Source organism: Elgaria multicarinata, chromosome 1 (assembly GCF_023053635.1).
Source record: "Elgaria multicarinata webbii isolate HBS135686 ecotype San Diego chromosome 1, rElgMul1.1.pri, whole genome shotgun sequence".
NCBI classification, from domain to species: Eukaryota; Metazoa; Chordata; class Lepidosauria; order Squamata; family Anguidae; genus Elgaria; species Elgaria multicarinata.
Window position 1 is genome coordinate 160,978,863 of NC_086171.1, and position 20,921 is coordinate 160,999,783.

General features: G+C 42.7%; 1 protein-coding gene across 2 annotated transcripts in view; it reads left to right on the top strand.

The window, feature by feature from the left end:
• Positions 1-20,921, top strand: part of ITPR3 (inositol 1,4,5-trisphosphate receptor type 3) — a 130,242-nt gene that overhangs the window by 57,924 nt on the left and 51,397 nt on the right. For both annotated transcript variants that reach the window (XM_063141290.1, XM_063141299.1), the window contains exons 4-14: positions 6,662-6,748; positions 8,425-8,583; positions 9,718-9,816; positions 9,960-10,043; positions 11,274-11,420; positions 13,149-13,244; positions 15,933-15,977; positions 17,052-17,194; positions 18,401-18,500; positions 19,630-19,790; positions 20,241-20,382. In XM_063141290.1, coding sequence (XP_062997360.1) covers positions 6,662-6,748; positions 8,425-8,583; positions 9,718-9,816; positions 9,960-10,043; positions 11,274-11,420; positions 13,149-13,244; positions 15,933-15,977; positions 17,052-17,194; positions 18,401-18,500; positions 19,630-19,790; positions 20,241-20,382 — 1,263 coding nt within the window. The remainder of the gene's footprint in view (positions 1-6,661; positions 6,749-8,424; positions 8,584-9,717; positions 9,817-9,959; positions 10,044-11,273; positions 11,421-13,148; positions 13,245-15,932; positions 15,978-17,051; positions 17,195-18,400; positions 18,501-19,629; positions 19,791-20,240; positions 20,383-20,921) is intronic.

The window sequence follows — 20,921 nt, forward strand, 5'->3', positions numbered from 1 at the left end:
ATAGCCGAAGCTCTCTGGGCGGTTCACAAAAATTAAAACCACAGTAAAACACCCAACAGTTTAAAACACAATTACGAAATACAGTATAAAAAGCGCAACCAGGATAAAACCACACAGCAAAGTTGATATAGGATTAAAATACAGAGTTAAAACAGTAAAATTTAAATTTAAGTTAAAATTAAGTGTTAAAATACTGAGTGAATAAAAAGGTCTTCAGCTGGCGACGAAAGCAGTACAGTGTAGGCGCCAAGCGGACCTCTCTGGGGAGCTCGTTCCACAACCGGGGTGCCACAGCGGAGAAAGCCCTCCTCCTAGTAGCCACCTGCCTCACTTCCTTTGGCAGGGGCTCACGGAGAAGGCCCCCTGTAGATGATCTTAAGGTCCGGGTAGGTACATATGGGAGGAGGCGTTCCTTCAGATAACCTGGCCCCAAACCGTTTAGGGCTTTAAATGTCAATACCAGCACTTTGAATTGGGCCCGGACCTGGACTGGCAGCCAATGAAGTTGTAAAAGGACTGGCGTAATGTGATCTCGCCGGCCAGTCCCTGTTAATAACCTTGCTGCCCTGTTTTGCACCAGTTGAAGTTTCCGGACCGTTTTCAAAGGCAGCCCCACGTATAACGCATTGCAGTAATCCAAACGAGAGGTTATCAGAGCATGGATAACTGTAGCTAAGCTATCTCTGTCCAGATAAGGGCGCAGCTGGTATATCAGCCTGAGCTGATAAAAGGTGCTCTTTGCCACTGAGTTCACCTGTGCCTCAAGTGACAGTTCTGGATCGAAGAGCACCCCCAAACTACGGACCCGATCCTTTAGGGGGAGTGCAACCCCGTCCAGGACAGGGCAAACATCACCTCGCCGGACAGAAGAACCACCCGCTAACAGTACCTCCGTCTTGTCTGGATTGAGTTTCAGTTTATTAGCCCTCATCCAGTCCATTACCGTGCCCAGGCACTGGTTCAGAACAGCCACTGCCTCACCTGGGTTTGATGAAAAGGAAAGGTAGAGCTGGGTATCATCTGCATATTGATGACACCTCAGTCCACATCTCCGGATAACATTACATTATTATGTAATGACTGCCCCAGCAAAGTCAATGAGATTGGACAGTCTGAAGTTATATACACAATTCCCCAATGGATGCTGCTTATTTCATCCAAGTATTTTATGATGTAATTATTGGGACTGAAAAGGGGTTTGGGGGGGGGGGCTGCCACCCCTTAAACAACCCTGCTGTTGCACACAAGACTGGCAGTTTTGGAGATGACACCAGAGGTCTAAACAGTCAAACCTTTAGTACCTTATGATATACGTTTGCACTATCCCTATGTGACCAGCACCCTTTTGATACTTAGAAGAGTGGTAAAACCTTCTTATGCAGCCTTTGAATGGTTTGGGAATGGGGTGGGACAGAGATTGAGGCTGTTTTTAAACAACTCTTGGCTGTTTCGGGATCTGTGTGGGTCGTGTCATTGTTTGCTAATTGCTGCTGTTATTTTGTATTGTTTTACTGAATGGGTTTGTTTGTTTTTAAAAGCTGGTTTGCTACAAATTGGGGAGGGGGGTTAACACATTTTTGAAGCAAATAAATAAAATATGGCCTACAGGCTTGCTAACCCTTTTGCATCAAATGGTTAATAACCACAATTAAAACATGGTTATATAGCCACCATGGCTAGGAATGGTTCACACGACATGCTAAGTCATAATATTTAGCTCAAAATGCTTAACCGCTCAGACTTGGCGTGTCATCTTGACATGGTCAGTGTGAACATAAAGTGTTCAAGCTGCACTCCTCGGTCCCTTACCTGTTGATTAGCTTTCTCTGGCCACGAAGGATCTTCTTCATTGCACTCTTCCTAAGAACCGGTAAAATATCTACACCACGGGTGAGCAAGTTGTGGCCCTCCAGATGTTTTGGCCTACAACACCCATCAGCCCTCACTATTGGCTAAGCTAGCTAGGGTTGATGGGAGTTGTAGACCAAAACGTCTGGAGGACCCTGAAATTGCCCACCCCTAACACAGACAATCTACTGATCCAACAAAATCATTGCGTCTTTAAAAGGACACTGATCCAGGCAGCTGATTAGGGTTGCTTAATAGCCATAAAGCCAGCCAGCACCTTCCCCACCACAATTTTTGTATGTGGGAACTAAGACTAGTTTGCCCCATTTTGGTTTTGTTTAAAAATCTTTGCCATTGACATTCTATGAGCGTAGTCACATGCGGGGGAATCATATTTCCTTACCGTCGCTTCTCCACCCCCACTTTTGTCCTTCATTACTTCCTTTTCCCAGAGAGGAAAGAGGAAGTAAACATAAACCATGTGGCCCTTTCAGGGGCCGTTTTTATTGCCCAGCTTTTTCTGCACACATCAGAAGATCGTGGCTCATTCTGTTTTTTAAAGAAAGTTGGATTAAAGGGATCTATTTTGCAATGGAAAAACAAGTGGGAGGCACGGGGGAGGCGGACGTTGAAATCTAAAGGATGCGTGAACATCTGTAAGTGGGCAGTAGCAAGCATACGATAAAATGCTCGTCTGATGATGCCCTATGTCAATAAAGATGAATCCTCTGACTCGCATAAAGTATGCCAGTGCCACAGTTGTTACTTTTTTTACACACATTTATTGTGCTTCTGCTAACCATGGGGCTGAGTATGGTGCTACAGGTCAGTGAGTCCTTTCCCCAAACAATGGAAATTTTATTCCATCACATTGGTTAGTTTCTGAGGTTTCATGGCACGGTTTCAGCATGGTCAAAGGAAGAAACAAAGCTGGAACTCTCAGAATGCTGAATTTTGCACCCAGTATCTAATTTGATACTTGTGTGGAATTGGGATTATACACGGCCCTGAATCCAGACCAGCAATCCAAGTTTATCTTCATCATCTATAGGAGGCCAGAAAAAAAGAAGACAACCCTGAACCACAGAGAGGGTTTTAAATTATGCCCTGCTGCCTGAATTTATTGCTGTTTGCTGATCCCTTCCTAGGATCAGAATTGGTCGATCCGAGGCATGCTTTCTCTGCTTTGCCTTCCTAGATCCGTTTCACTATCTGCTCCTTCCCACACTTCCTGTACTTTGACCAAGCCCGGCAGCCTTAGGGCTTATTTGTTTATTTTTCTGACGGTTCCTTTGGCCGCCCATATTTTTCCCGAGTTCCAGGCCTGTCCCAAACTGTACGTGCTCTGCTTACATCTCATTTGCTGCCAGACTGGAAACCGAGTCAAATATTAATCCTGTGTTTAGCAGAGATTACGGCTGAATTGAATAAAAGTGCAGTAGCATTTTAAAGAGCTTTCAATTGCCAGTGAAGCATCCCTAAAGAGGAGGCCTCTGCCAGTATGGATTTATTGTCGGGGCACCACCTACATGGAAGATTGTTTTACGCCGTTGCTTTGAAGTGGCTGACTCATGGCAAATGGAGGCTCCGTTGCACCACAGAAGGCATCCACTTTCCTCCAGGGCAGGCTCAGAAATCCACCCTCCCTCATTACTTCTATACTTATTATTAGATACTGATCTGACCAGCAATTTCATTACAATTATATCCCAATCATCCTTAAGGGAGCTGAGAAGAAGGAAAGAGCTTAATAGGCTGAAGGGAAGGTTCCCTGATAGCTTTTCCTGTGCTGATTCTGTTTCAGCGGTTCAGTTATATGAGAACTGGAATCAACCTCTATATGTACTCCATTGGGATGGACAGTTTGTGTGCAAATGAGCCATATGTAGGCCCTGTTGAACTTTGTTTGGTGGGGGTAGGAAGCTGTGTACCTTCGATACACTTTTGAAAAGATTAGTTTTAATTTTAAAATAATAATCTTTACATCCACATGATCAGGGGGACAAACATGCAAAACATGTTCATAGTTTGTTTTATTAAATCAAAAAATAGAAAACAATGATCTCTCTCCCTGCTCCTTTTCTTCACCAATGTATTACCCTTCTAAAAGCTTAGGGCTTCTAGAGGCTGATTTAAGCAGACATTAATAGCAGGGCTGGTACCCAATTAAAGACATCGAGCAGGGCAATCCGAAACCTTATCTTGAACAGCTCCAGTGTTAAAACCTCTGAGACATCCATAGGCCTGCCAGACTCATGGAAGTCAGGAAAGAGGGGCATTTTGCTCCTTTCCCCGCTCCCTAGCATGGGTTTCTGTCTTTTAACCGATTCCCTCCCATGGAAACCCATGGGAGGGTATTAATCTATGCCAGCTTCAGGGTTGGTATAGATTACTGGCAGGTTTGGAGGTGTGATCAGCCTCTACTGATCTCCCCCCGCCCACATCCCCAGCACCCCTTCTTTCCCCCCTCTTTGACGTTGGTTGAATGTTTCCACAGGGGCTTGGAGTGGGGGATCTGACATCCGTTCTCCCCTTCCACAGCTGGTCCTCCCTCTCTGCTCTTGGTGGGGGAGATCCAGTATATCCTATGGCCCATGGGACACTCTCCCAGTGACCATAGGATTGCCTTGTTAGTCAACACTGCAGTGTTACACATGCTTCCTTGGGCGTAAGTCCAACTGGAAGTAAGTCTTTACTGCTAAGTAAACATGCATAGGATTTTGCTTCTATTGTAGAAGTTTAACAAACAAATCTGCATAAATTAGCACAATAATACAATAATCATTCTGGGGGGAAAGCATGCTTCCTCTGTTTTAGATGACAATGGATCATCCTAGCAGAGGCTCTCTTGTCCAAAAGAGAAGGGCAGGAGGAATGCGTCTCCTATGAGATCATCTGCCACCTGCAGGTTTTTATAGGTAGTTGTGTTAAAAATAAGTAAACATTAAAAGGCACTCAGTTAATTGGTGGCACCGTTGAAATCAATCAATGGAGCTTGAGTCAGTTCAGCTGGCTCACTGACTGAATAGTGCATCTCTAATGGATATATATATATATATCATCATAAGATATTAATACATAAATCAGTTTAGGACTCGTGGTTGCCTAATCTGGATGAAACAGTTGTGAAGTGAAAGGTGATTTATCGCCATTCCTAGGTTGAAAGAAGTAGTTTCCTGAACCCAAAAAGAAACACAGATTGTGGACACACACACACACACACACACACACACACACACACGGATTTACTTTTTTAGTATGGAGAAATTGTTGCTGATCTCTGAAGGAAGGTGCTTGTTGAGTTTCGTTTTTTGCTGTGGCATTTGTTCACAAATGAGAATGAGCTTTTAAGGCTGACAGTAGCCTCAGACAGATGAGTGCAATCAGGGTACACTGAATGCATGGTGACAGAGTGAGATTATGGCAGCAGGCTTCATGTCCAGCCTTCATTAATAGGTTGTATCTTGTAAACAGAGGCTGTGAGCGTGGAAGGTTGTATGCATTTAATTGAATCTTCCCGAGCCTGTTGCTCTTGAGATGCTTTGAATTACAACTCTGAGCATTCTTGAACATTGGCCATGATAGATGAGCTGATGGGAGTTGAAGTCCAAAACATCTGGAAGGCACTAGGTTGGGGAAGGCTTTTGCAGGATCCTAGATCATGCATACAGAACCTACATTTTGCATTCAGCGGTCTGTACAAATCAAATGTGCAATAAAACACATCTAAATTCTGCATCAAGGAAATTATTATCATCAGCTGTTTATTTGTACTCTGCTTTCCCAGACGATTGTGCCCAAACTGGCTCACAACATATCAAATGAATAGCAATAAATACATATCAGAAAACAGAATAGAAAAATTACACATAACAAATACGAACAAAATTACAACAAATAACAAAATATAAATTACAAATGACAGCATTGCAGGTTAATTCTGGGTTGTTTAAAAACCCAAACAACCCAGAATGCCCTGGTTTGAACATTACGATTACAACCTACAAACAGGACAATCGTAGGTTGTTAATTGAAAGTGTAAGTGAGGAGCATGCTGGAGAAAGCACTCTCTTTCACTCCATTTGGGCATAACAACCCATGGTTTAAACAGCCCATGGATTGCCGTTACTTGCAAACTAGGTCACTAAATTATGCCTGTTCCATAGATTTGCTTAGTTATCATACTTTATGTTAAGACAGTGTCTGGGCTTTTATAAAATCCAGAATAATATGGGAAGGGACTGGGATTGGAAAGGGCTGCAAAAGAAGAAGAATATGAACTAGTATAAAGAGGGTCAAAATTAAGTGGCCAATAAGAGCTACTGAAACTTTATCATTTATTAACCATAAATTACTGATGAAAGCCCGAGAGCTACAAAATCAAATTTGGTTTGATAATGGCTATGATTCTTATGAAGGCATTTTTGTACTGGAACCCAGGTTCTCTGTAGAGTGCAGGCAGGCCGACTAGGATGAACAACCTGGAGCTGCCAGAATTTTGATGCTTGTGAGAACTCGTTTAGCCAGAAGACCACTTTCTGAAAGGACTGGGAGGTGGTGGAGGCATATTGGTAAAGGTGCCACCACCTCTGGACTACTTCTTTGCATCTGGGTTTTCATCACCAGCTTCTCAGGGGGTTGGACTTAGCCCATTCACTGTTCCTTTATGGTATCCACATGTGGAACTCTGTTTCCATGCCCGCATAGCCCTCAGCCTGATGCAAGAGACTATTCCCTGCCCCTCCACTTTTAAGTTATTCTCTCCTCCTTTGCAATTCATGGCTTGGATTCACTCTACTATGTTTCCAAACAGCATGCAGCTCAGATGGAGCAGAAGCAGAATGAAACGGAAAATAAGAAGGTGCATGGAGATGTGGTGAAGTATGGAAGCGTCATACAGGTATGTACTATTGTCTTTCTCATGCCATTGCCCAAGGGTCACCTTTATGAAGCTGCATTTTAGCTTGGGGAGCATGAATAATGTTAATTAATGTCCATGTCCCAGGGTGTGGTCTGAAGGCACATGAGGCAGCCATTTTGCTGAAGCTAAGTAGATCTGGGACTGGTCAGTGCTTGGAGGGGAGTCCACTGGGGAACCACATGTAGCCACTTTAAGTTCCACAATGGATGAAAGGTGGGACATAAATGTAATAAATCTTGGGTTAGAATGTCATCGGGATGTCAGTACATCAAGATATCAGTTCTACAGTTATCTGTTAGTCACCTCCTATCACTCCTCACCCCAGTCACAAAGCACAGGTATTAAACAGAATTTGGAGACTGGGTAGCTGTAACTACTGGAATCTAAGTTCAGTTTCTATTGGTCTAAGTTGTTTTTAGGCATGTGGTTTGATATTCAACATTAGACCAGTGTTACCCCAAGATATTTTGTTGTCTTAGTAGGTAAGTCTAAAATTTAGAGTCTAAATTGTACTCTTATCCTATATACTCTGCCTTGTATAAAAATAATAATAGGAAATTAAATAGCAAAGACTTTCACATCCTTTAATGGTGGCCCCAAATCTGTCACCTGAGCTGAACTAACAGTATTTATAGCTCTCACACTTCTCAGTTGATGAGATATTGGGTGAGGTACATGGGTGTGTGAATCAGCCAACCCCATCTCCTACGCTTGGGAAGTCTATTAGGAAGTAAAGCTGGGGACGTGTTTGCATCAGGGAGTAAGCCATTGATGCTTTGGCTTCAGGCAACATGGGCATCGTTTATGGAAGACGTGGATGCTCATACACTGGGATACGTGGAAATGGTTTCAGGTTAGTGCCAGGGTCTCTTACTTCCTGCCTAGAGGCACCAGTGCCCATGTCCACCTCTCTTGGCTCCTGCCTGGCTCCGTAACCCTTCCTGATTTTTATTTCAAGATTGCTTTTTTAATTGGAAAACTGGCATGCTGCAAAATGAACAGCTGTCCACCAACAACTTCTTTATTTTGTGGTTTTGTGTTTTAGAGCACCTAAGTATAAAGCAGATCCCTTCTCTGCTTTATACTTAGGTTGTTAGACAAGTTACTTTTCTTTAAGTCTCACCACTGCATCTTCTGGGAAATGGGTATTTTGTCATTGGTCATGCCCAGTGTGGCCACCAGTTTATTAATGGGCAAGCCGCCCCCCATGGTTATCATTATGTGAGAGCACCCACAACTCTCTCTCAAAATTCCAAATGTGCCCACCGACTCCAAAAGTTTGGACACTTCTCCGGTAGTGGTTAGATCTGTTGCGAAGTGCTAAATGAAATTGAAGTTAAAATATTGATCTTGCTTTCCAGGAGGTATTTCCTTCTAATTGCCTAGAGCTCAGCTTTGTGTTGTATGAAGGCTCCATTTCAGCCTTATGAATTTTGATTCAAGGGGCTTGGGGAGCAATAAAGTTAAATGTTAAAAAGCGTTCAGCCAAGGTTAGGTTGGAGGTGAGTATCCACCATAATGAACCCATGCACTTTATAACTGCAGAAAGATTTCTCTTTGTTGGGGCTACTAAACATAATGTTTCTCTTCAGCTCTTTGTGTTACTGAGTACCGCATGAGGTTCTAGCTAGGAATTGCCTTGAATTGTTTTTCAGCTTCTCCACATGAAGAGTAATAAATACCTGACCGTGAACAAGCGCCTCCCAGCCCTACTGGAGAAGAATGCTATGAGGGTGACGCTTGATGCCACAGGCAATGAAGGCTCTTGGCTCTTCATCCAACCCTTCTGGAAGCTGAGAAGTAATGGAGATAATGTGAGTCTGTGGTGAAGAGGTGACTCCTCATAGTAATACGACATAGAGTTTGTAATTTTTAAGCTGTAGATCTCCAAGGGCTTTACAAAATGGAATTGTTTTAAATTTCTCTACTTCCCAGTGGAGTGGGCTCACCTTTACAGATGAGGAACATCAGATAGGGCTATCATGTTGGCTAGAGACATGCAAGGAGTCAGTGACAGAGCTCCCATGATACGAATTCTCAGTGCCAACCCTGATTCCCATGCAGAAATGCTAAACTTCTTGAGTTCAAACTTATTAGAGGAGAGACTGATTTAAGAACATAAGAAGAGCCTTGCTGGATCAGACCAAGGGTCCATCTAGTCCAGCATTCTGTTCACCAGGAATCCACAAGCAGGCCACAAGTGCAACAGCTTCCTCCCGCTGATGTTCCCCAGCAACTGGGGCACATAGGCTTACTGCCTCTGATACTGGAGGTAGCACATTGTCATCAGGACTAGTAGCCATTGATAGCCTTCTCCTCCAAGAATGTATTTAATCTCTTTTAAAGCTATCCAGATTGGTGGCCATCACTACATCTTGTGTTACTGAATTCCATAGTTTAAGTATGCACTGTGTGAAGAAGTCCTTCCTTTTTTCTGTCCTGAATCTCCCACCAATCAGCTCCCCGGGTTCTAATATTATGGGGCCCAAAGGAGTGCAGAATTGGGTGAGTTTACACATGTATATTCATTACTTCACAACTACAACATCAAGTAATGATTTATGTGTGTGAAACAACTGTAGACTGAGCTTTAATTTCAGTTCAAGCTAAACACTTTTTTGCATTTGCTCACATACAGAATTGCAAGGAACTACGGTAAGGTATCAACTTAAGTGATGTTGCGTGACGTACATGCATGTGGGGATCAGTCCATCCTCTGCGATTGGAAATGTATTTGCAATTCAAATAGGCAAGTAAAGATCCACAGGTTAAAATCCTTGACATACCTGGGAGCAAGCCCCATTGAGCTTGCTTCTGAGTAGTCATGTATAGGATTGTGCTGCCAGTTCCTCCATCCTCAAGTTGCTTCATGTTCATTGGAGAAGTTTTAGGGGAGCTTCACATGCCTGAGATCAATACCCTCTAACCATGATGTGATCCTTCCTCAGGTAGTTGTTGGAGATAAAGTGATTCTGAATCCTGTGAATGCTGGGCAGCCACTGCATGCCAGCAACTATGAGCTTGCCGATAACCTTGGATGCAAAGAGGTATGAGTTGCTGGGAGAAGGAAAGTCTTCTAAAGATGGCGACTTAATCATAAGTGTTCTGAGTTAAATGGCTATTTGCGATGTAATTTTTGACTGCCCCTTATTTGTAGCATGTCCCGCTCAATAACTCCTTGTCTTTCTAGGTGAATTCTGTCAATTGCAACACCAGCTGGAAGATCAACTTGTTTATGCAGTTCCGGGACCACATGGAGGAAGTGCTTAAAGGGGTAATGAGTGTGTGCCTGTCAACCTTGACTTACTTTGCCGGTTTTGTGTTTCTCTCTGCACTGTTCTTTCTTTGTGCTCAGTGGAGCCCTTTTATACTATCTCCAGCTTCTGAATGATGCTACTGACAGACAGAAAGAAGAGCAGTGTATGTATACCTTTAAGAGCTGGAGCATACAGAGGGCCAAACTACATTTGAATCAATGGAAGCTTTTTTCTCTCTTTTGAAGCCTCGGGCAGGTCTGTGTGAAGTTTTCGGAAGCAAATAGGCAAGATGGGAAGATTTAATCCTTCCCTTAAAGTGTGCTGGTCACGATCCGAATCTGGGCCATATGCACTTTTTCTAAAGTTAGGGTGACCATATGAAAAGGAGGACAGGGCTCCTGTATCTTTAACAGTTGTATAGAAAAAGGAATTTCAGCAGGTGTCATTTGTATGCATGCAGCACCTGGTGAAATTCCCTCTTTATCACAACAGTTAAAAGCTGCAGGAGCTATACTAGAGTGACCAGATACAGAAGAGGGCAGGGCTCCTGCAGCTTTCATTGTTGTGATGAAGAGGGAATTTCCCCAGGTGCTGCATGCATACAAATGACACCTGCTGAAATTTCCTTTTCTATACAACTGTTAAAGATACAGGAGCCTAGTCCTCCTTTCCATATGGTCACCCTAGTATATGTAATTGCTCTGCTGCACCAAATAGGCAGAGCCATCCTATGGTCCTTGAGAGAGCTTCCCAGGGACCAGAGGATATAGTGGATTCCCCCTCCTGAGGCTTTAGACACTACGGTGACCCAGGAAGATGAATCTGAGATTGGGCTGTTCCCCATCCTCCCCTTACAGCTGCCGTGGAAAACACTGTGGCAGTTGCTCTTCCAAGGTCACAATAGTGGCCTTTGAAGAGCTCGGGGAGGACAGAAAAGGGGAGGGATGGTGGGCAGGGAGAGGGGAGGCATGGATCTGCAGGATCCTACAGCCTCTCTCTGCAGCTGTCCCCAACTACTGCTGGTAAGTCTGCTCAGAAGCCCACCTAGCTGAAATTGCTTGTTTAAAGGAGGAACAGGGTGTGAGATCTCCTCCGGCAGCATAGCATAGACAGAGGGCACTAATCTTGGTCTTTGATAGAGAAATTGACCTACTTTTGTTACCTCCATGCAGCAGCTGTCACAATGCATGGACAGCGACTCATAATCCTTGCATACGGAAAGTTAACTTTGTATATTTCCTCGGCAGGGGGACGTGGTCAGGTTGTTCCATGCAGAGCAGGAGAAATTCCTTACCTGTGATGAATACAAGGCCAAGCTGCATGTGTTTCTTCGAACCACCTTGCGACAATCAGCCACGTCAGCCACAAGCTCCAATGCACTCTGGGAAGTTGAGGTGAGAGCGAGGCTTACGTACAGGTGCAGCATGCTTGCAAAATGCCTGCTTTACTTTTCTCTGGGGGGCTTATGTAACCTGAACGCATTGTGACCTTAGCCTACATGGCAGAACTGTGCGTTTTGGTGCTGATGTCCCAGTTCTGAGTCTCACTGATGGCAGTAAGAGGAAGTGGAATTCCCACAGAAGGTGGCATAGCATTCTTGGTCCATTTAGGGACAATGCAGTTGTTGTATCCAAAGGGAGGCGGAATAAAATATAAAGCCTTTATTTCAAGGTATCCATCACAAAGCTAGCAGCACTAGCACTATGCCTAATTAAGCCTACGCCAAGGATCCACCGTCTGCACCACACCCCATTTATCCAAACTCATTCGTTTAGCTTCCTCCAGGGCTGCCTCAATTTGAGTTGCAATAGTAATAGCTTTCTCTAATTTGAGGTCCATCTCTAGGAGTAAGCGCTCCCGTATACGAGGCAGAGATGTTTCCTCAATTAGCTGGTCTCTAATCATCTCATCCGCCCTATCGACAAAGTTACATTAGCTCATTTAGTCTCTCAAAGCAGCAGCATACTGTAATAGTGATTCCTCTGGGTTTTGCTACCACATTAGCGATTAGCTACCATATCCTCTTTTGACACAAAAATGCTCTTAAAAGCAACGCAGGCACTCTCATATTTCTCATCAACAAGCGGAAGGTTGTAGAATGTATGAAGTCCTTCAACTCCCAAGCAATGAGTAAGCAACACACATTTTCTTGCTTGAGCAAGCTCCTTATCACAGACTGCCAACAAGTAGTTTTCAGATATCTGAATCCAAACAAAATCCAACTGGAGGCTCACCAAAATGTTGTATCCGAAGAGAGGCAGAATAAAATATAAATCCTTTATTTAAAAGGTATCCATCACTAAACTAGCACCACTAGCACTATGCCTAACTAAGCCTATGCCACGGATCCACTGCTTGCACCCTATCCATATCCTTCATATCATGTATAATTTTTGTACACCTCTATCATGTCTCCCCTTACCCTCTTTTTTTCTAAGCTAAAACAATCCCAGCCCCTTGATCATTTTAGTTGCCCTTTTCTGCACTTTTCCCAGCTCTGCAATATCTTTTTTGAGGCGTGGTGACCAGAATGGTACACAATATCCATCACTAAGATGGATACTGGATCACAGTATCTACACTAAGTAGAGAGGAAATGTGAGATTCTGTCTTAGGGAATGAGATGGAGGAATGGTTCCTAGAGCTAAATTGCCATAACTGTACTTCTGGTTAATCGCAACATGGAAAGGATGTTTTCTTCTTAATACTGTTGTGAGAAGTAGCTAATCTGTCTTTCTGGTCATGGGTTTGCTGGTGATGGTGAGGATAAAGAGAATCCAAGCGTGGATCCTGAGTAAATGTACAATAATAGTGTAATCAGAGAACACTTCAATATTATGTATTGTAAAAGTTTGCCAACTATTCAAGAGTAGCTCAAGGGAAGGTTCTCGTTTGGAGGCTCAGAGAAAAAAACTTTGAGGTGTCACAAAATGTGGAAGGGTTACAGCATCCTTTGTTTAAATGTGTCGATCTTCAGAGGTTGCCGGGAAAATCCAGAAGTGTTATGGCCTTAAAAAGTCAGAGGATTCAAGCATTCCTGGACTTCTGCCAGCACCAGCACAGTGGCAAGTATCAGACCAAAGACATATGTATGACAACAATTCACTGATTTTACTTTCCAGGTGGTCCATCATGATCCCTGCCGTGGTGGAGCTGGGCACTGGAATGGCTTATACCGCTTCAAACATCTTGCGACTGGGAACTACCTAGCAGCAGAGGTGAGAGGAACTGAGTACACTGTAGCTATGTTGCATGGGTGTGTAAGATAGAGGTTTGGAGACAGATCCTGAAATTCAAAATTTTCCACAGACTACATTTCAGATCACACATGGAAACAAGGACTGATCTGGCATGGCTGATATTGCCTAGGGTTGTGGCATTAATTCTCTTAATTATTAGTTTTCTATATCTATTATGTGTTTTGGGTTGGGGCAAAGTTTGGTTGTTAGTTTTTATGTATATAATGTTGACAAAAAAAGACAAGAAGACAATAACAAGATTTTTTATAGCATGTTAAAACTATATATTAAAACCAAACTTTAAATTGTTGTAAACCGCCCAGAGAGCTTCAGCTGTGGGGCGGTATATAAATGTAATTAAATAAATAAATTTTTTAAAAAATAAACAAAAACTGAACAGTAGCTCCATTAGACAGTAGGCAAAGTGATTGCTCTTTTTATTGGCTCATGGGGGGTGGGGAGATCCTTGAATCATTTTTGCCCTTTTGATGCATGTATAGATTTGAGGCCTCCTTTTCTTTTTCTTTAGCTAAATAATTTATAGCTTTCTACAGGTCCTGATATGGATGGATGGGTATTTATTTATTTATTTGTTATATTTCTATACCGCCCAATAACCAAAGCTCTCTGGACGGTTCACAAAAACGTTGTTTAATGAGCAAGTGTTCAGCTGTTTCAGCTGGGAATTATGGGAATTGCAGTCAAGCACATCTGGGGAGAACCAGGATGGGGAAAGCTGATGTTGTGATTCTAAGCCCTCCTGCTGATGTGTGAGACAATAAAGAGGTCTGCTGTATAATCTACAAATCTTTATTCCGCAAATAGACATCTCTTCATACCTGAAAAGAGTGTGAAGGCTAAGAGGTGTTCTCTAGGTTTAATTAGCTTAACAAAGCAAGGCAGTTGCATATCAATTAAATGGACAGTTTCCTGTCATGCCTGACAGGCTTTTACTGGATCCCTCCTACAGGGAGGGTCTTTAAGCTGTAACTTCTGGCATGTGGCTAGTCTACCCGACCACCTCCCACCTCCTCTCAACTCTGCCCACTTGACTCTGTGGTGGACTCTGGGATCTGTCAATTCCAATACTCCCTCCCCCTCCGACAAACACTGAGTTCCCAGGGAGAGGAAGGAGGGGGAAGATGATATTTGAACCTGGGCCTCGTTTCGATAAGCTCCTGGGAAGATTCCTCCTTGATTCCTGGAGAGTCTTGGAGAATTTCCTCCCCCACTTCCTCTCTTGGCCAGTCTTCTTCTGATTCTGAGTCTGATTCGGGATCCACACCAGGGGGACTGATCCTGATCCTGACACCTGCTATAGACAGACTGGTAGTTTTTATTTTATAGTGGAGATATTCTGAGAAAGAGTGGAGTAGACTTTGCTCCAGCTACGTTCACATCGGGAATGGGAGTATGCCCTCCTAGGAGAGGTCTGTAATCCTGTTTCCTCCTTGCTTGGGCTCTTCCCTCAGAAAGAACAACACTGAAGTTTTGGCATATAATTAGATTTGTTAGGCTGATGTTCATGTGGACGTGGTCTTTCTCTTTAGTCCTTTCTTGCCTGCACTTGTTGAAATGGTTCCTGGGTGATTGTATGCCCCTCTCAAAGCTCTTCCTTGTTTACAAGCAGCAGAAAAGAAAAGCCTTGAGACCAGAGCCATAAATGCTATTGCTACTTGTCTGTTCCCAATGCCAGGCTCCTCCCAGTAGCAGTCCCCGTTCAACTTTCCCCCTTTACTGCAGCCTCTTCAACCTGTTAGTTGCTCTTTCATCACTTTATAGTGCTCTCCGTTTCTTGACTTTAAGATCGGTTGCTGTGGACAGAGGAAATCTCTTTTTTGTTTGTTTGTTCACTTTGAGCCAAAATCTACTCTCACTTCTAGAGGATTATGCTTGATGTTTAGGTAGCTCTAAAAATGTGGCTTGGCAGGTTGTGGTTCACTCAAAACTCTCTTGCCCAAATCCTGTTTTCCTTGTGCACCTGGATAGTGCGGTGATCCAGTCAAAGCAACACTCCCTTGGTACAGGTGTCTCCTGGAGACTGAAAAGGCACCATTCTAAGCTATGTTATGCAGCTCACCTCTATTAAGACAGTTCCATGATTTTAAAATAACTTCTCTGAAACATGTGCTGAAAACTTCAGCCATAGGCCAGAATCCACACACACATTCACAAATGGGGAAGCATGCAAGTTGTTCCTCATGGCCCAGAATATATTTAAAGGCAACTGAGTCAGTAAGAGCACTAGGCAGACATTCAGCCTTTTGTATATGCCGCAACTTAGGTATCTAGTACAGGATTTACATCAACACACATTTTTATGCCATGAAAGATAGGAGCTGTAATATTTGAGGCAGGGAAATCAGCCACAAGCCTTTACAATTTAATCTATGGTCGCATTTCACCAGCACCTTTGGCTATACTGGTTCCTTGATATTTTCAGCGCTTCACGCTTACATTTAAGCAGCTAGTACAGAAAAAGCTTGAGACTCCCTGACAACTGGACCATCCATTCACCCTGGGATTTCACTGTCCTACCAAAAATAACATTATATCAGGCAAGTGGCTTCCTTGCTTTGGAATGCTTTGGAATGCGAAAGGTCAAGATCAGAGGGCTCTTGTTGTTCCTTTATGCTGATGCTCTTAATTATTTCTTTCACTTTCTAGGAAAACCCCAGTTACAAAGGCGACACAGGGGAACCCAAGTCTTTGGTAAGCTGTCAGTTGCATCTAAGTTGATCGTTTTGTGGTTGTCCCGCTTCCCCTTCCCCTTTTAAAAAGTTGAAATGTCTCTGCTAAGGCTTAGCTACTGGCCGTAAGAGCTTTAACCTAAAACATGCTGGTACTTTTGGTACTTTGGCTTTATCCCTTTTGCCTTTGGTCTCGCTCACCGCTGTAATATGGCCCCTGAAAGTTCCTCTGAAACTGAATTTGGTCCTTGGATTGGGGGAGGCTCCCCCCCTGCATTAGGGAAATTACCTAGAGGCAGCAAGGGGGGTCCTAGCACAGAGCGATGCTATGGATGGCATCCAGCAGGAATTAGAAGACAGTCATTCCCTGTCCTAAAAAGCAATGGCAGACAGTGATGATGCCTGCCTGCTTCAGGAGAGGTGAAACTAGCATGGAAGAGGGAATATTCAGCAAACCCCTCCTTTTGGTGTCACCACAGATATATTGGAGTAAGTGCACATTGGCTCTTGCCCTGTTAAAATGCACATTAGATTAAACTTTCCCAGTTTGGGCCATTCTGTTGGCTGTATCAATACTTCTGCTGCCTTCTGTTGTAGTGTGGGTTCTAGATTTGCAATGCACTTGGCCTATCATCATAGCAACTCCTTGAACCCATGCCCTCTGGTGAAGGCTTTGAACCATACAACCCCAATCCTATGCAAAGTTACCTGCTGCTAAGACATTTATATCGATGGGTTTAGACACACCTAAGACTCAAGCTACATGTTACATTAAGCACACTTTTGAAAAAGCATGCTTAAAGCTGCCAGTTTTATTTTTGAAGGAAAAAGGATAGGAAGGGAACATCAGCACTCCCACCTCAGCCCCTGTGTGCTGCACTGGCGCGTGCTAAGCATGGACTTGAAAGTCATTTTAGGAAGTTACTTGACTGAAGTGGTAGTAAGGTGGTGCAAGTCTTTCTCAGCATGACTCTATCTTATTTACATACCTGGAAACCCCCTGAAGATTCCATAACACAATCACAATAATGTTTGGTGCATGAACCTTTGTGGCCCTGCAAACGCAACATTGAAATGTTTCCTTCTCTTGGGACAGGCTGGAACCAGTCGCTCCAGTCGGAGATATACAGGGGAAAAGATCAAGTACCGCTTGGTGGCTGTGCCCCATGGCAATGACATTGCTTCCCTTTTTGAACTGGATCCCACCACGCTGCAGAAGACTGACTCCTTTGTTCCCCGGTAAGGGGCTCTATGCAGAACATGCAGATCCGTCTGATCCAGAATGGAGACACTGGGCACAATCCAAAGGAATCTGCATGTTTGCGTGGAAAGCATGGCCAGTATCCCACTGTGTCATTCCACTGGCGCAAATGACGTTATGCTAGCAGAAACTAGGTTCCCAACTATGCACAAGAGGAGAATGCAACTAAAGTTACATTTGTAGAAGCGTGGTTGCACAACTGTTTGCCTAAGCATAATGTGCAACCACTTGTGTAATGGTGTAATGGAATGATTTGGCAGAGCTCTGCCAGTGCTATTTGGGAATGACACCGTTGGGTACTTATCTACCAATATAGAACAGAACAGGAAGAGAATAGATCCATCTGAATAAATGCTATGATTTAAGTGCCGTGGGTCCATGATGAAAAGCCAGCAGTCTTCAGAAAAATACTGACTGAGGAGGTACTCAAGAAAGGGATTTGCCATGTGAATCACCTCAGTTTCTTCTCTGCCTGAGATTTCTGTGCCAGAGTATCTTCCACTAATTCACTAGACTTAATTCATGTCTAGCATTTGTAATTATTTACCTAAGTTCACGTTTTTTATCTTCAAACCTTCCTTGCATATGTTGCTCAATAGCCCTGACATCATAAATTAGGCAGAAAGGAGATCAAGAAGATAAGGCAAGAGACACAAGTTGGTTATTGCAAGTAGTAAATAGAAGGCATCTCAAAATCCCCTGCTTCCAATCACTCTATGCGTATGCAAATAGACACACACAAGTGCTCTAAATAGCACTTAAGGTGCTTTAGTAATGGATACAGTTCATAGGCTGTAGGAATGAAGTCCCATTGAAATGAATGGAATTTAAGGCTTTAACTGCTTCAGTCTCATCAATGTCACTGGATTTATAGATGCTTAATAACTTCTCCCTTTCTTCCACCCCTAAAATCATGTTACACAGGCCTAGTAGCAAGAAATTATTTCTATGCTATAGAATTGGATGGTGTTTTTTTTTTCAGAATGGGAGGAGAGGATGTGGATTGTATGCTTACAATTTATTTTACTTATTTTATTTTTATTATTTTATTTATTACATTTTTATACCGCCCAATCGCTGAAGCTCTCTGGGCGATTCACATCTCTGGGCGGTTCACAATTTAGGAAATGCTCACAGACCGTTATTGGAGGCACCATAGAAATGAAATACATTGGTCATTTCAGGAACTCATATGTTCGATTGCGTCACCTCTGCACCAACACCTGGATTCAGAGTACCAATGTACCCATTGATGTTGATGAAGAGAGACCAATTCGCCTTATGGTATGTTTCTTTCTTGGTCAGAGGTGGCTTCTGCTATACATAGGGAACTAGTCCCTGATGGAAAAATGCCAGTTGCTAGAGGATGTGTTTCAAAAGGGCTTCAAAAGGGAGAACTTTAGCAGATTAACCTTCTTCCCTCACTGTAGCACCATGTCAGGAGAAGTTGTCTATCTGTGCAGTACGGTCCATGATGTTATAGTTATCTCTTCTGTAATTTTTATACTTGCATTTGTATTAATCAAATATTCAAGATGATCAGAGATGCAACTTCATTCTTAAGTTATTCGTATACTTCTTAGTTCTAGAAGCCATTGGTGAATTATACAGGATGGACAATTCCACAGTTCTGTTTCTTATATACAACCTTTTATTTCTTATGTTCACCACTCAAATATATTTTAGATACAGAGCAATATAAAAATTGTAAATAAATCTTTGAAGCATTCAATGTTGGCTGCAGCTAAGAAGCAGTGTTATGGGCTAGATGGATGATTGGCTATATAAATGTGCCACTGTAGAGCTACAATTTATTATTTATTTATTTATTTATTTATTTATTTATATAGCACCATGCTTGATTTGGTTTGATTTATTAGAATATTTCTGTTATGGGCTAGATGGATGATTGGCTATATAAATGTGCCACTGTAGAGCTACAATTTATTATTTATTTATTTATTTATTTATTTATTTATTTATTTATATAGCACCATGCTTGATTTGGTTTGATTTATTAGAATATTTCTGTCCTGCTACCTTTCTGTCCAAAAAAGAACATTCAGGGTGGTTCCCATTACAGTGAATATAATATAATATTTTTTTTAAAAAACCCACAATAGCTCACTAGCCAATGCCAATAATAACAATTTTAACACTCCAGAAGAATTTTAGAATAAAATAATCTGTGATGGTAGTTTGCAAAAAACAAATAAAGGAGCTTAGAACTTATAGGTGTTGCCCAGATCGGATGCTTGCTTTTTGACTTGGCACCTAAAAACAAGCAAGGAGGTGGCCAGAGGGGAAATGTACCTGCAGGGAATGTCTCCTGCCAAGGAGCTATCTACAGGTATTAGGTCCTTTTCAGGACAAAGTGAACTATGGCACTGGATGACAAGGCTCTCTTTTTCAGCTTGGCACATGCCCCACCAAGGAGGACAAAGAGGCTTTTGCCATTGTCTCTGTGCCAGTGTCAGAAATCCGAGACCTGGACTTTGCCAATGATGCCAGCTACATGCTGGCCAATGTGGTGGAGAAGATGAATGAAGGCTTCCTCAGCCAGAATGATCGGAGGTATAAAAACCAAGTACTTTGGGGATCCAGCCAGAATGTGCAAGGGAGGCAATGATGGGATGGAATCCATTGAGAAATATAAGCAACATGTGTGTGTTGTCCATTGCCTTGAAGGACCAATACAAGGTTATATTTTGCAAGAACGCAAGTTTTTGTTCTGCAAGAAGAAATCACTCATGCCCATGAAGGGCATGACAATTGCCTGAGTGTTTTGGATTGATTTGCATAGTTTATCTTGGGCACATAATTGGATATTTATTGCTGCAAAACATTTTGGTGCATGATGTGAGTTGCTATGAATTACAGGGAATTAGGGAATTAATTTAGATCATGGTTTACCTTTGTGTTGTTTTGGGTTGCTATGAACTACTCTTATAGAGAATCCAAATTACTATTGTATATGTGTTATTAATGTTCCTGGTTTGACCCTAACCATCACCTGTCTGGCAGGTTTGTGATCCAACTGCTGGAGGACTTGGTGTTTTTCGTCGGTGATGTATCCAACAATGGTCAGAATGTTTTGGATATTGTTGTTACCAAGCCCAACCGGGAGAGGCAGAAACTCATGAGAGAGCAGAATATTCTGAAACAGGTAAGTGGGGCCAGAGTAAAGGAGTCTACAGAGAAGGACCAGATGAAGAGCAGAGAAATGGCAGTATTAAATGGAGAGTTTTGAACAGTTTTGCAATGAGTGTGTTCTTCTAAGGCTGCAATTCTAAACACACTTACTAGGGAGTAAGCCTCATTTAACATAGTGGGACTTATTTCTGAGTAAACCTTTATATGAATGCACTGCACATCAGTTTTTCTCCAACAGTGAAGGGTTTGAGTATCCTGAAATCAGTTACTCCCCCATTTTTTTGGGTAACAGGCAAGACTTCTTCAAATTAGCTTTAGAATCTATGTCCCTGGAGAAGTAACTGCCGTTTCCCAGTTTCTGACCAGCATCTTTCACCATTACAAGGCTCCTGGGGAGCTCTGGCTCCATTTTCAACTTTACTTGACATTTGTTGAGCAACAGACTGAAAATGTTTTCCCCCCACCCAATCCCAGATTGGGTAGTCATGGCAGTAATGGAGTCTGCCATTTTGAATTCTTCGGAGCAAGAACTTCTCAGCAGAGAATATTTTT